Here is a 15,342-nt window from a genome sequence, read left to right as displayed (position 1 = left end):
GCAGCAGGCAGCTTGCTCCCCTAAATGGTGAGTCCTGGGGATTCTTCTCCCTGGCCTGGGTCTGTGTGGTGGCAGCCTGTGCCAGCGGGGCAGCTGAAGCAGTGGTGTCCATCCATGCTCTCTCCGGATTAACTCAGTCTTATGACTCACAAAAAGTTAATGACTTTAGCCCAAGGAGTTACAGTGGTGGTAAATTTGGGCACTATATGTATCATCCTCGTTCTTAACAGCGCAGCATAAACATCAAAGCAAGGAGATGGGCTTTATGCTGGGGATATTTGCACTGTTGAAGTGCACAGCTCTCCTGTGGTTCAGCGGCTGTGAGCTGCCTACCATTACAAGCATAAAACAAAGTTAGTAAATGTGGAAATATGCCTGGAGTATACAGGCTGGTGAGATGTAGCCAAGCGATGGTTCAGCCAAGCAGTGATCATGAAAAGTGGTGTTCAGTTTCATAAGAAATGCTTTATGCATGTTCCAGGAGGAGAAACAGCTACTCCATCCTTCACCGTCTGTTCTCTTCTACGCAGGGAACGCATGGAGTTACTGGAAGAAGCCAGGAAGATGGAAATGGCAAAGTTCCGCTACATCCTTCCCGTTTATGGCATCTGTAAAGAGCCAGTTGGCTTGGTCATGGAATACATGGAAACGGGGTCTCTGGAAAAGCTCTTGGCTTCAGAACCTCTGCCCTGGGAATTGCGCTTCCGCATCATCCACGAGACAGCTGTGGGGATGAACTTCCTGCACTGCATGTCCCCTCCGCTGCTCCACCTGGACCTCAAGCCTGCGAACATCCTGCTTGATGCCCACTACCATGTCAAGGTACGTGTTGGGCACTCTGTGCCAGGGACACACCTGTGGATATTCTTGCATGGCTCCTGCCCTGAGAGAAACCAGCATCATTCCTTTTGAGTTAGAAAAGTGCCCAGCAACACAGCTCTTCCAATCCCCAAACTTGTCTACCTGACTCATGCACTATTTTGGTACATAAAGGTAGAATTACGGAACTTGTGAGAACTCTCTTGAAATTTTAGGAGGGTGCTAATGCAGTAAGCTCTGTTTTTGAGACCTAATGGGGGTCCTGCTATAAATGTCTTTGCAGTAGGGTCATGAGGCAGATGACAGCAGGGAGAGAAAAGCAGTATGAACCTATAAATCATCTGTGCCACTTCCACAGCTCTCAGTGGTAACCTTGTTCTGTCTTCTAGTCCTTCTGGCTTTGTACACTGCACTAAATACCCAGATCTCATTTACAGCTGGAGTCCAGAGAAGCTTTCCCAGAGGCAACTCATTTGCTTCTTTCATTTGGTCAGAGCACATACAGTGAAGAGGTATCTCTGTCCTGACTGTGTATGCATACCAGACATCACTTAAGGGAATTTTTGTGGCTTTATCAGCATGAAATGCTTTTCATTACCCATTTCCAGAGTAAGCTAGCAAACTTGTTAGCCTTCTCTGTTGGAGATTCTGTTTTGACAGCTGAACTAAGAAGGTTATGCTTGCTTTCTGATCCTTCCTTTTGGAGAGGGTAGAGACTTAAATCCATATTTTCCTAATATTTTAATTTGTTTTTGTTTTAAATCAGTGGCCAAACTCTTGATCTTAGAACTGCAGGATTAATCATTCTGGCTGACTGATATAGCTCAGTACAAGTAGTCATAGATTTTTATCAGTGCAATTATCCATTTACTCTGTTTTCCTGTCCCATTCAAACTGGCCAAATGGCTTTGGTCTTGTACCATTCAAAAAAATGAAGTTTTCACTAAGTCAAAGCATCTCTTCTAATGCCATGAGAGGGTTGGAGCCATAAGAGGTGGGTGCCTCTAATGAAACCATACCTGTGACAGTCTCAGCTTTTTTACTAGGCCACTTTGTGTTTTACTTCTTTGAAGGATTTTCTTTCTGAGATAGGAGGCATCTACAGATGGTCCATGGTATTATGACCAGCACATCAAGATCTAAACTGTTAAAAATATGTTCTCACACACTGGTTCTAAGAGGCCTTTGCTAAGTATTTATTTACCTAAAGTTTGTGCTTGCTTGCGTAACTTCTTAAATTCCTAATTCTTGACTCATCCATGAGCCAAGATAGGAAGGCTGTATTTTTCTCACTGTTTCAGGAGGTTGAAATGCTGCCTGTTATTCTGCCTGCTGTATAGCCTGTATCTGGGTAGTGATGTAATACAAGGGGGCAAAGTGCAGAATACTAAAAAAAAAAGTTTCTGGTGAGGTCATTGCTTAACATTCCTAAACTGTTGCTACTTGTCCTGCATATGAAACACATTACAGTCTTCAGACCCTTTCCATTTAGTTCAGAAAAGAGTGGTCTAATCCAAGCCTATTTCCAGCCAGTACTCTTTTACGTCTGCAGGCATCTTGGAAACCCCTCCAGCAAAGCAGACATAGGAACCTATATGCAAAATAAGAGATGTACATATTCTGTGAGGCACCTTCACTTTAAAAATGTGGCCCCAAACCTTCTTTTTGTGTGATGTGAAACTTGTAATTAAATTTCAGACCCTGCAGCGTGATTTAATGTGCATTTTCTTGCTGACAGGCTAATGGAGCTGATGATTGAAGTCTTTTTACTTTTTAAATGTTAGTGTTAATTTAGTAGGTGACCTGTCCCTAATAGAATCCTAAGGTGAGTGAAGAGATGTTAAAGACTGCAAAAGAAGAGTTGGGAGGCAGTGAAGACTTTTATAAACTGTTTGCCCTTGAGCCAGGAAACAGTCTTCCAGTGGAGCACATTAGAAATGTTTCTGTGCCATATTACTAGTTAAATGGAAACACACCCTTCTTTTACAAGCACAGTGCTTACTGTAAAAGCCCCAAGTGAGGATGATGACTAAGGCAGCAGTGTTGTACAGAACTTATCATCAAGTGGGTGCCTCCATATCACAAAGCTGTCTCCTGTTTGTTACATAAGTGTGTGCTCAATTTTGTTCTTGGGAGGATAATTAAGAGGATGGGATTAGCCTGAGCACTGAGTAGGAATATAGACAGATATTAACTTCTTCAAAGGCATGTTTGGGGATTTCTTGGTGATTTTTAAATTTACATAAATTATATGTATAATGCAAGGTACGACTTTGCTGGCTTTTGGAGGATGGATGGATATGTGCATGCTTTTTCCCCTGTGAGTGGTCATGAAGCTCAGTACCTAACAGAAGCCTCAGCTGGGAACTCCCTTGCACACCATGTCCTGCTCCATCTTGGTCACCTTAAGCACTGTGGTTTCCTTGGGAGGATTATTCCATACCCAGGCAGGCTTTGCTAGCAGGGATCAGCCTGCATTTTATTTTCCTTAATGTCAACCTGTTACTTCTATTCGGACCACCAAGATCCTCACTGATTCTTTTTCCACTGTTCCATACAGATGCACCCTTCCAATACTTACAGGCTGTCTAATTTTTTCTTAACTGGACCATGTCTTATGACTTTGTTCTTCAGCTCTCCTGCCCTCTGTACGCATTCTGGATGTCTCCCCTGAGCTGCCTGTGATGTGGCAATAGCTTGCATTGAAGCAATGCCACATTCCGGTGCTGCCCTCCCAAGCTGTTAGTTTGCTTGTTCCCTGCTCCGATGTGATCTCTCTTCGGGGCCCTCGGTAGGAGAACACACCACCTCCCCTCTGTGCAGTAATCTCGTATTCTAAATTGTTGCCAGCTTCCATGCCCACATGCTCTCTCTATTTCTGCTTCCAGGTTTTGTCATCTTCAATATGTCATGGTTGTGTGTTACTCTTTGTTCAGCTATTTAAAATGAAGTCAACCTCCAACTTAATACTTTTTGGGCAAATGCATTAATTGTCAGTTCTTGCTTCTCTTACTATTCAACTTGGGTTTTTTGCAGCTCCTTATCTTGTAATATACGTGTTTTATACATGCATACCCACACGTATGTGTATGTATATATGTGTGGGTACACTGTGAGAGGCTAATTCCACCAGTTATTTTTCATTTTCCAGATTTTGTTTTAAAGAACTTGAAGCAGGATGAGCTGGTCTCAGCTGTGCACTGCTTTAAGCTCATTGTAGTTGCTTTTATTTTTTTTTTCTCCTCAGTGTTATGTGAAGGGTGAAGTTTGCTGCTGTGTTGTGCAGTGCTGATTGTCTTATTAAAACATGGATAGGTCGCCTCTGTGGTCTTCACCTGTATTGGCTTCATTTGAAGAAGGGGGTGCAAAATTTCTGTGTGGAGTTAGAAGAAGCCTAGTCAGACAGCTCATTTGTTTATCTGAAAGCTTCTTAATGTAGGTTGTTAACTGTAGGTCAAAGTAATACCCAGAGGCAAGACTGGTAAAGAGTGGTTGTCTCTATTTATTAGAGTAGCTGATGTAGTTAACACAGCCATCTTATTTATTTATTTTTAATCAGCTGCAAATGTTCTGTTATTAGAAATTAGAAGAGGCTTTGTTGTTCTGGGTGCCACTTCTCCCTGTTTCCCACCCTTCCTGATCAAGATTTCCATGTGGGGCTGCTGTTATAGGGCTCTTTAATCCCAACCAACAAAGCTGGTTTTCGCTGTGATCAGTTCTCTAATTGATCTAATTGTGCTGGCACAGAGGAGGAAAACAAGACTATTCCTGTTACAGCAATGCAGATTTACAATGGATTAAAATGGATGTTTGACCATGGCTTTGCTTTCTGATACTTCTGAAGACAGCTTTACAAATGTCACACCTGAAACAGGTTTTGAGGAGTTAAGGTTCCAGGGCAGGTTAAAAAAGGATGGAAATTCAGTCTGTTTCAGAATGACTTAATTTAGTAGCTAACTGAAGTGTGTTCATAAGCACTGGAGTAAAGACATTTGTGCAGATGCTCCTTGTGTCTACAATTTGAACTAATCTTTATTCCTGATTTTTAGTAGTCCAAATCTGTAACCCATGTAAGTCCCTTAGATATCTTTGGTATTTCTTAAAGAACAAAATTGAAACAAGCAGCTTTATCCTCTAGTCTAAGAAATAAACAAGGCCAACTCTACCCCACCCCCTCTACCCAAACACCTGAAAACCCTGTAGACAAGTGTGGTGGCATTCCCAGTGTTGAAGTTCACAGAGACTTTGGACAGAAACAAATAGTGGATATGCCAGCAGTGATTAAAAATTAATCTGATGGATTTATTACCTGTTTGATGAAGAAGACCTTTTGGTGAACTCTGTCCCAGAGTTCATTGCAGTGGGTTCTTGAGTCTTATTTGCAGAAAAATGACATGTGGCATCAGAGGCTAAGTTCATACTTTACTACGGTCTGTCAGGTGTCATTGGTGAAAGCACTTTCCAAGCACTAATTTTGTTCCTGGGAGCTAGATCCCTGCAGTGTTTGGGAACAGCTGACTTAAATGTAGCTAGGTGAGCATACTCTCCTACTTAAACAGCAACAACAACAACAAATGTTCTACAAATTAGCTGGATAAACTCAAAGCATCAAAAACTTTGCAAGTGAATGCTTTTTACAAACTAGAATGAGAAGATCCACAAATTACAGAAAGAGAAAGGCCTGTGTGCTCAGTATGCTCAAATTAAAACAAACAAAATAGAAAAGAAAAAAAAAAAAGGAGAAAAAATATATTAATGTCTTGGAATCTCTCAGTGTTGCTGGGAAGTGGGCAGGAAAACATGTGCAGCTCCTCTCCCTGGTTGCTGCTCACGTGTTTGTTCTCATGCAGACCTTTAAAGAGGAGAGACTGAGTGAGCTGCCTGAACATGAACAATCCCACTGTCTGTGTGGGCTTTGGCCAGTGTTTTTTCTCTTCTTCCTCCCCCTTCACCGCGTGTTTTGCATGAAGCAGTCTGTCGCCTCCATGTCTCCTCTTAACTCTGCTGATATTAGGTATGCTTTTGAAGCACAGTGGGATCCACCTGAAATAACTGATGTGAGGAGTGAGATCACGGACTTCTGTCGGATCGTGGGGCTGGGCAGATTCTGGGGTGGGCTGCAAAGGGTTAGTGGGTATGCAGGAGTGGGGAGGGGTGCTCCACTTTCACTACCTTTACCAGCAAGGGTGCCCTGTGTTGCAGAATTAGGTACCTGGCAAGCAATTTAAAGGCAAAATAGGTAAGTTAAATGGATGTGTCTTCCACCCACTGCACAGTTCCCACTGATGTTTAAAGAAACTGCATGACTAAACACACCATGCAGCGTGGAAAATTTACCCTAAAGGAACTAATAAAAGCCACAAAAGCGTCTGCGAAATCTTACTATTTTCTCGCAGCCTGGAAGAGAACAATTCTTCAATTTCCAGTGCTTTCTGCAGAGTTTGGTATGATTGAAGCTCTCACCCAAAGATGAATTTCCTATTGATTGGTATAAAACCTAGTCCTTCACAGTAGGCAGCGGCAGGTTCACAAGGTAAAGTCCTGGCTAGCCTGGGTGGGGGGATATACTGTGTACCTTTGCTGTTTCTTGGCCTGTTGGCTGAGACTGAGACCTTTTCTATCTAGTGTGCTTAGCCTCCTGTCTTAGCCCTTAGCTTTATATTCACGTAACATAGCTGGTGGCTCTGAACACAGGAGTGTTGCTGTACGGTCTGTATTTCATCTTTATTTCTTAACTTACACAGTAGGAAACTTGGTATTGTTTAGACAAAGAGGAAGGTGTATTACTTTAATTATGCCTGCATGCCATATGGATTTCTTGAGGTGCATACAAGCCTCTGCTTCATGTTAATCAAAGGATAGCAGTGCTTTGCCAAGCTGGATCTGTTCAGACTTGCAGCAGTTGGTTCATTTATTAACCTGACACCACGGGCTTGTGTGATGTTGGGGTTGTGCCTTTGTTCTCCTGTGGAGCTCTGAGCGCCCCAAACTCATGCAGCACTTACTGGGGCAGTTGATTCAGTTCTTCCCAGGGTTTCTTGACTACTTACTGCTCTCCTGCACTCCAGTGCTTGGCTTACTGAAGAGGTCAGCAATTGCCCTCTGAGAGTGTAGCCCTGCAAGCATCAGAAACTATTCTTCCAGATCTTTCCTTTTTTCCTTTTTTTTTTTTTTTCTTTTTTCCTTCCTTAATTTCTTTCTTCTCAAGTCAATCCCACATTATCCTACAGATTAAGATACTGATGGACAACAGGCTGGATGTACCTGTGTACTAAGGTGCAGGATTTCTCCCACTCCGGAGAATGTCTCTATTGAGATCTTTGTTCCTGTTCATGTTCTAGAAGCTGAGTGGGTTACTTTGGGTTTTTTTTAATTTATGGCAAAGGGAGTTTCCTCACATTTGAAGAGTGATGGCTCTGTAGCCTGCCTGTTCTCCAGGAGGCTGAGGCTGGCAGCAGTTTTCTCCCTTTCCAGTAATGGGTGCATGTTATGACTAGCTTTGTGGTGTCTTTAGACAGAAACTTTTGAAAGTGTGAAGTTGGAGCCTATTTAAAAAAATAAAAAAAAAGCAAGCTTTTTTAATGATGCTTGTTGTTTTGAGGGAGAACTTTCTCAAAGGAGGAGCTGTGAAGATCAAAAGGGGAATGAGTCTTTGAAAAAACTGAGCACTCATTAGATAAAAAGAATGTTTAAGTTAGAGGGGGGAGGAAATCTTATCTAACATGCAGACAAAAATCAGTGGACTGAGCGGTCCAAAAAGACTTGACTTTTCCTCAGATTTCCATGTAGTATATTGGACATTTTTGACCAGTGGGAAATAAGTAAGACAAAGGAAATTCCTTGCCTATCTGTTTGCTTGATGATTGGTATGCCTTTGAGAGCAAATGAATGCATATTTGTTTGACACTTCAAATTAAAGTGGAGGTGTGTTTTCCTTTTTATGAACTTGCTGTCACTTGTTCATTTCAGCTGTGTTCACTGCGTCACTGCACCAACTTGCCATATCTCCTAGTTGCCAAAAAGATTTCCCTATGTGGGTTTTTGATGTGCGTGTGTGTTTTGGTTTGGGTTTGGTTTTTTGTTGGCTTTTTTTTTTTTTTTTAACACTTAGTGCCTCTGGTGTTGGGCTTAGTCCTTGTTGGCATGGTCAGTGTAACAGTGATATCTGAAAGAGTAGCTCTCCTGTGCTCACTAGAGAGCTCATGGTCTGAAAACAGGTGCTGAGAACACTTACACGTAGCACAGACCGTGAGGTTGCATCAGGAAAGGGGGTGGCAGGACCAATAATTACCGTAGTTTGCATTAACTAAATTTGACTAGTTTGAAATTACAATAAATTGTCTTGACTGTTGGTTGTGTTTGCTATATAATGGGCTAACATGCTGCTGCTTGCAAAAAAAGAAAACGCTTGCTTTATTTTTTTTAGCTTAACCATAAATAAAAGCCTACCATAGCATCATACTTCCAGAGGTGGCCTGTTGTCATCCTGTTACATCTGTCATTCTTTACAGAACATTTTTTCGTTAGCACCTCCAAAGTCTAATGGTAGCATGCACTTATCTTCCCCTCTTCCTCCTCCATTTTTTTGCAGATTTCTGACTTTGGGCTTGCAAAGTGCAATGGTTTGTCCCACTCCCATGACATCAGCATGGACGGCTTGTGTGGCACAATTGCGTACCTGCCTCCAGAGCGCATCAAAGAGAAAAACAGATGTTTTGACACCAAACATGATGTGTACAGGTCAGTTAACTATGAAAACACTTAGAAGTAGTACTGTAAAATAAGCCCTCTTTTTCTGGTTATAAAACCTGAGCATGAAACCCCTAAATCTAGTTTGAGCCTCATCTTGCAAAGGGTCACCTTTGCTTTGCTTTTTACAAAGTCTTTATAGTGTAGAGGCCTTTGAAAAAACTGCAGCTGAGCCTGGGTTTTGAGTGTTATCATTCCAAGTAACATTTACTAGCAACTGGCATGGGAGGCACTCTGCCCACCTTTAATTTCCCCATCTAAAAAGGTACATCTAGACCTACTTTTTGGGTCTGTGAAAAAAATTCTTACTTATTTTCAGTGGATTTCATCACTAGGTCTTTCATGGTAAGGCTATTAGGAAAAGGAAATCATAGCTGTAGGTTACGAAAATATCTCATAGTCTAAACGGAATGTATTTCTTTAGAGTTGTCTTGCAGGGTAGAAATATTAATTAAAATCCACAGTAATGCTGTGCTACTTTCCCATTTTGTCAGTCTTGGTGTGGAGTAGTGGGTAAATGTTACCAAGAACTCGGCAGCCTCCAGCAAGTCCTTATGCTTGTTGCCTCAGGTTCTTCCCTGCATCAAACAGAATTTCAAATCATGGTTCTTGGCTGCTTCTTGCTATTTGTGTTCATCAGCTGAATTAGATGCAGAAGTGAAGGACAAGGAAAGAGAACATAGGAAAATAACTTACATTTCTATGAGGGGTTTTTTTGGCTTTTTTTGGTAGGTTGATTTGGTTTTCTTAAAAGCTTTTCTGTAATACTTTTTAAAATTTCTTTCTAGCTTTTCCATTGTGGTTTGGGGAGTTCTTACCCAGAAGAAACCTTTTGCAGGTAAGTTGGATGTACTGTGGGTTGTTTTGGAACTTTTTTCCTTCCTCCCCATTGATAAGAACACTTCCTGCCCCACCTGCTCCAGATTACGTGCACGTCCTCCAAATTCCTACAGTCTTGTGTGGTAGATACTTTTAAACTGATTACAAATTTAAGTCCTCCTTTGTCCTGCATTGTGAAGGCAGAGCCCATATTGCCGCAGGGGGCCCCAGTCTGCGCCTTTTTCCTTCTGCTGGAGTTTGCTGTGCAGAGCCAGATTAGTGTGTGGCCTACGCAGACTTCTGACTTGTTTGCAGCCAACAAGGCACAGAGGAAAGCCAACTGGCAGCCAGCTGTGCTGTTTGCAGAAACAGCTTCTCTGTAGAGAGATTCAGTAGTTTATTTGTAGATTGTGGGTACAGATTTGTTCTTTTAAAAATAAATTTAAAAAAGCAGCTGTCTGTGAGAATAAGCCTTGTTCCACCCCACAGTAAATGTACGGCTCAGCAGGCAGCTATTTATTCTTTATGACTTTTCCTGTGTGTATGACTAGCCTATGTATAGCAAACATGTTTGAACAGGTTCCAGTCTACTATTAATTTTTCTCCAAATGAGAGATCCCATTTAGCCCAACTGGTTGACTTCAGAGTCAAGAGCTGCATTACTGCACTGCTTGACTTGTGTTCTTCCTTCACCTTTATGAAAAGTTCGGGGACCTCGTCTAAATAAAAGCTGTGATTCAGTTTTTTTACAGCAGTTATGGAAATCTGAAGTGAGGTGGCAAAGGACTGTTTGAAATTTTTTCTTTGGATCCAAGTCTTTTCTGGGTGGAAGAAGAACAGAGTCACTCAGTCACAATTGTTTTTAACTGATACACTGGAAGTAGGTGTTACTGCATTGACAAATGTATTATGGGAGAGTAAGACCAACTTATTTTTCCCTGTTGATGAAAGAATGCACTCTAAATCTGGAAAATGTGCATGAAAACGAAGTTTCAGCCTAATATCCTGTTAATACTCTTAGACAAAAGATAAATAATTCCTTTTTGGGGGAGATCTTAATTTGTGTGCTTTTGCTTTACAGAGGAAAACAATATTTTACATATTATGGTAAAAGTAGTTAAAGGCCACCGCCCAGAGCTACCTGCTGTTTCCAAATCCAGACCTCATTCATGTAATAACTTGATCAAACTGATGCAAAAATGTTGGCAAGATGATCCTGGTGAACGGCCAACATTTCAAGGTAAGATTTCCTAGTAACTTGGCTGCCCATTTATTCTTCCATGAGTCACATTATTGCTCAGGACTCTTGTTAATCCTTGGGGTAAGTGCTGTGAACCTCTGTGACAGAATAAATAGAGCACACTGTATGACAGAGACAATGATACAGGCCACTTATTTGTTTGTGGAGGAAGGGATTATCTGGGGACAAGTCTGACCATGACAGTGTTATGTAAACACATCAGGAATAAGACCTGTACTGAACCAGTTGAGCCATTTAGGCAGAAATTATGTTCATTTCTGATTATGTATATCAGGGCATATGCCAAGTTGGAGTTGGTTTGGTTTTCCATAACAAAGCCCTGGCTCTTTAAATTTGCTGTTGTGTGCTGAGAAACTAAATTGTTTTCTTGTGACAAAATGATTTGTACCTCATTTTTCTGCCAATAAAAGGCAACTCTGGTGAAAGGCTTGAACTTGCTCAAAGCACCTGTTACTCACTCAGCATTAATGGGAGAGATTTGCCTATTCCCTCTCCTCCTGCCCAAACAAGGTATGGGGACTGAAGGGAAGAACTATCCTTTAGTTTTTTTAAAACATACATCTAAGTCTGCCAGCAGGAGACTGGTTCCCACTTCACAGTCCTGCAATGTAGCCACCACATACCATCAATCTGGTCTGAATGTGAAAATGAGTTTGGCAGTCAGCCCTGTGTACTTTTTGCTTAGCCTACACACTTGTACCTACTGATGAGGTGCTAGATAGAAGAGTCAAAATTGGAGTCTCTCCCACAATACATCATATCTGTTAACCTCTAATGATAGGGAAAGGCAGCAGGGCATCTCAGAAAAATCTCCTATTAAAAAAACCCCAAAACTTTCTCTTGCTTTCTTCAAAGAAATCACTTCAGAAACAGAAGCCCTTTGTGAAAAACCAGAAGATGAAACAAAGGAGATGATAACTCAGGACCTGGACACCAAGAATTCCCCAGAGCAGCAGCCTGAGGTATTTTCTCTTTCCACCTCTTGTTCAAGCACATTCCTCTGTGACCTGCAACTTCCCAAACAACCTTCTCTTTGCTGCTTTTGAGCACCTTCTTGCTTGATAGAAGTGGGTCTTGGTGAAGCACTGGAATGCAGAAGTGACAGTAGATGCATGGATCAGCTCAGGACAACCTCAGCACAGGACTAAGTGAAAGTGGATCTTAGACTGTTGAAGGAGAGTGGGACAATTAGAAATTAAAGGCTGGAACTACATGGTTGTGACTGCTCATAAAACAATGCTGTAGACAGAAGAGCCATGTGACTTCAGTAGCTGTGTGAGTGCTGATGTAAGCTGCCCTCCTGCATCTGAGAATTTTCACTGACCTTATTCATAGGTTTCATTTAATAAAAACTGTGCTTATGCTTGGTTTTCTTTACTGACCTTTCTAAAATGCTCGTGTGCTTCTCTTGAAGGGGATGTCTGCATTATCCCAGCTGAAACAGGAGCCTGCTCTACCATCAGTTAAGGATTACAGTCTCTCAGAGTTGTTGTCCCAGCTGGATTCGGGGATTTCACAGACTATGGAAGGCCCTGAGGATCTCAGCCGCAGCTCTTCTGAGTCCAAACTTGCCTCCAGTGACAAGCGGCTTTCAGGAGTTTCATCTGTAGATTCAGCTTTTTCATCCAGAGGCTCCCTTTCCCTTTCCTTTGAAAGAGAGAGTTCAGGTAATGGTCAGGGTTTTCTTTGTTGTTCTTTTTGTAGTTGTTTGGACTGGGGCACGGGAGTTCAGTGGGTTGGCGAGTTGTCATATAAAGAATAGCGTTCTGGAAATCACTGCTAGCCTTGCTTTCTCTTGCTGTCAGCACTGCAAATACGTTTACTGGAGGTAGTTATTTAAAAATAAAAAAATTAGGTGGTTCCCAAACATGATCTAATGAGAAATAATAAATCTCATTTACTTTTGAAAAGAAGTTACCTGAGTTCTCATCAAAGCAATTATAGAATCAGTCATGTAAAGGTTGGTTGGAAGGCAGGTCACAAAGTCCAGCGTCCCGCTTGAAGCAGGTCTAAAGCCAATGCCCATTTGGTCAGGTCAGCTCAGTTTGTGGATTTTCAAGTTATACTAAGCCTAAGTCTGAGCACCTTTTGTGGTTTGGGTGCCTTTTTTGTGAAGACTCAAGCCACTTTCTCAGCAACCCCTCGAACATTGTTCTAAAGACCCCTGTTGTGCACACACCCCTCTTTTTTTTCAATCCAGTGTTGCAAAAAAAATGGCCATTTATTTTCCAGTTAGGCAAACAATGATTAGTGCAGGGAGATCTACCACAGCATCCTTTGTTCTCTGTTTAAAATGAAACGCAGTAAGAGTAAACGGGGCTCCAAAACTGGCCTGAAATTGTTCTGAAACTGCTTCGAGGGGTGGGGGATTTCTTTGCAGTGAAGTCATTGCTGTAGCCACCAGATATGCTAGCCGAGGGCAAGTAAGGTTTGATGCTTTCAGAACTGTGATGGTGTGTTTTTCACAGAATAATTTGGGTTGGAAGCGACCTTTAAAGGTCATCTAGTCAAATCCCCCTGGAAAGAGCCAGGGACATCTTCAACTAGATCAGGTTGCTCAGAGCCCAGTCCAACCTGACTTCAAAAGTTTCCAGGGATAGGGGTTCTATCACCTTTCTGGGCAACCTGTTCCAGTGTTTCACCACCCTCATTGTAAAAAATTTCTTCCTTATGTCCATCTAGATATTGGTACTACAGACATACAAAAGAGGAAGCTAACAGAGTCTATTTTATCTGGAGATACCAGCAAGCTGATGAAGATCCTCCAGCCTCAAGATGTTGATATTGTTTTAGATGGGAACTCCAGTCTTTTGCACTTGGCTGTTGAAGCTGGCCAAGAAGAATGTGTCAAATGGCTCCTCCTGTACAATGCTAACCCTAACCTCACAAACAAGAAAGGATCCACCCCTCTGCACATAGCCATTGAGAAGAAAGTTAAAAGCATTGTGGAGCTGATTATGGCCAGGAAAATCAATGTTAATGCCAAAGATGAGGATCAGTGGACTGCTCTTCACTTTGCTGCCCAAAATGGGGATGATTTCAGCACCAAAATGCTGCTTGATAAGAATGCATCATTGAATGAGGTAGACTTTGAAGGCAGAGCCCCCATCCACATAGCCTGTCAGTATGGCCAAGAGAACATCGTGCGGATCCTGCTGAGAAGAGGCGTTAACGTGAACATCAAAGGAAAGGATGGCTGGGTGCCGCTGCACTACGCTGCCTGGCAAGGTCATCTCCCCATCGTAAAGCTTCTGGCCAAGCAGCCGGGTGCCAACGTGAACGTGCAGACCGTGGATGGAAGGACCTCGCTACACTTGGCTGCTCAACGAGGACACTACCGCGTCGCTCGCCTCCTCATCGACCTGGAGTCAGACGTCAACGTGCAGAACGCGCTCTTGCAGACTGCCCTCCACATAGCTGCTGAAACCGGCCACACCAGCACCTCCCGGCTGCTCCTCAAACACGGTGCAGACATCGAGGCAGCAACCGCAGAAGGGTACACAGCTCTGCACTTGGCATCTCGCAGTGGCCATTTAGCAACAACGAAGTTGCTGATAGATGAAAGGGCCTGGGTTCTAGCCAGAGGCCCTTTAAATAGGACAGCGTTACATCTTGCTGCGGAAAATGGGCACTCTGAAGTAGTAGAAGAACTTGTCTGTTCAGAAAATATCAACGTTTCTGACAGTGAAGGGTTGACAGCTCTTCATCTGGCTGCACGAGGAGGGCACACAAAGACAGTTGAGGTTCTTCTCAAGCATGGAGCACACACTGACATGCAGAGACCCACGTATCAGACCCTGTTACGGATTGCTCAGCAGAACAGTAATAGCTCAGTTACTGTGTTGTTAAGTGAGACTTAAGCAGAAGGTACAGAACTTGCTCCCTTTCTACCTGGTGCAAGAAGGCTGCTGGAGCTTGACTCTTGAGGGTCTTCTCCAGTTGTGCAGTGGCCTGCTCACCAGTGGTGCCAGCTGGTGGACTGAGGTGCAACCAGCAGAAGCTACTTGTGTTTGAGTGTGCGAGTGAGAGTGCACGTGGACTAAGGCCAGATGTAAGGCTAAGAGCTGGAGTCTGCCATGCTGTGGTCTGTATCAGTCATTCTGCCTGTGCCTGACCTGTACCTCTACATTGACATTCCTCTCTGGAGGACGATGTGAGAGAAGGAGGCAATTTGTGGGTCTACCCCCTGCTTTTTTTTAATGTGCCAAACTAATTTAAGAATTAACATTCTGCTTTTTTTTATTTTTAAAAAAGAATTAAAAAATAAAAAAATCATAGATTCCGGGTTTATTGCAGTGATCTATATTTTGGGCTGAAAGCCTCCGCAGTAAAATAACAGACACAAAAAAATCTGCTTTAAATTAATGCAAGAGATGAGAAGAGGGCTATTTAAGATATAGTTAATCATTTTTCAGTGTCAGAAGGTACTCTATTTAATGCAGGTATTAATTACAGATTTTCATGTATTCAGAATTGACAAGGCAGACTTGTTAAGGCAGGATCCCAAAAATACTTAAGCAGAAGTAAAAGCTTAACACTGTTATCTTTATATACAGTACCACCTTGTATATATTCTGAGATCAGTAAGCTGAACTAAGTGCTTAGTGTTGAAATGTCTTAAATGAAAAAGTCAAAAGCTAAAATTCATACTGGACTGTAATGGATGGTATATTCTAACACTATTATACCAATTT

The 15,342-nt window shown here is 42.3% G+C and overlaps 1 protein-coding gene across 1 annotated transcript; it reads left to right on the top strand.

Annotated features, from left to right (window-relative positions):
• Positions 1–432: 432 nt before the first annotated feature.
• RIPK4 (receptor-interacting serine-threonine kinase 4) lies at positions 433–14,508 on the top strand. The gene is made up of 7 exons (XM_010000453.1): positions 433–822; positions 8,411–8,559; positions 9,357–9,406; positions 10,469–10,627; positions 11,504–11,610; positions 12,063–12,315; positions 13,331–14,508. The coding sequence occupies exons 1-7, from the start codon at positions 433–435 to the stop codon at positions 14,506–14,508; spliced, it is 2,286 nt and encodes a 761-aa protein (XP_009998755.1).
• Positions 14,509–15,342: the final 834 nt, after the last annotated feature.

This window comes from Chaetura pelagica, unplaced genomic scaffold (assembly GCF_000747805.2).
Source record: "Chaetura pelagica isolate M959 unplaced genomic scaffold, ChaPel_1.0 scaffold244, whole genome shotgun sequence".
NCBI classification, from domain to species: domain Eukaryota; kingdom Metazoa; phylum Chordata; class Aves; order Apodiformes; family Apodidae; genus Chaetura; species Chaetura pelagica.
The sequence above is the reverse complement of the archived record's forward strand: the minus strand, read 5'-3'. Positions and strand labels throughout refer to the sequence as shown.

Excerpts from the sequence above, each read along its gene's own strand:
- RIPK4 (XM_010000453.1), top strand. The coding sequence starts at position 433 with ATGAAAAGTGGTGTTCAGTTTCATAAGAAATGCTTTATGCATGTTCCA. Across the intron at positions 9,407-10,468 it reads CCAGAAGAAACCTTTTGCAG|AGGAAAACAATATTTTACAT; the intron begins GTAAGTTGGATG and ends TTTGCTTTACAG. Across the intron at positions 11,611-12,062 it reads CCCCAGAGCAGCAGCCTGAG|GGGATGTCTGCATTATCCCA; the intron begins GTATTTTCTCTT and ends CTTCTCTTGAAG.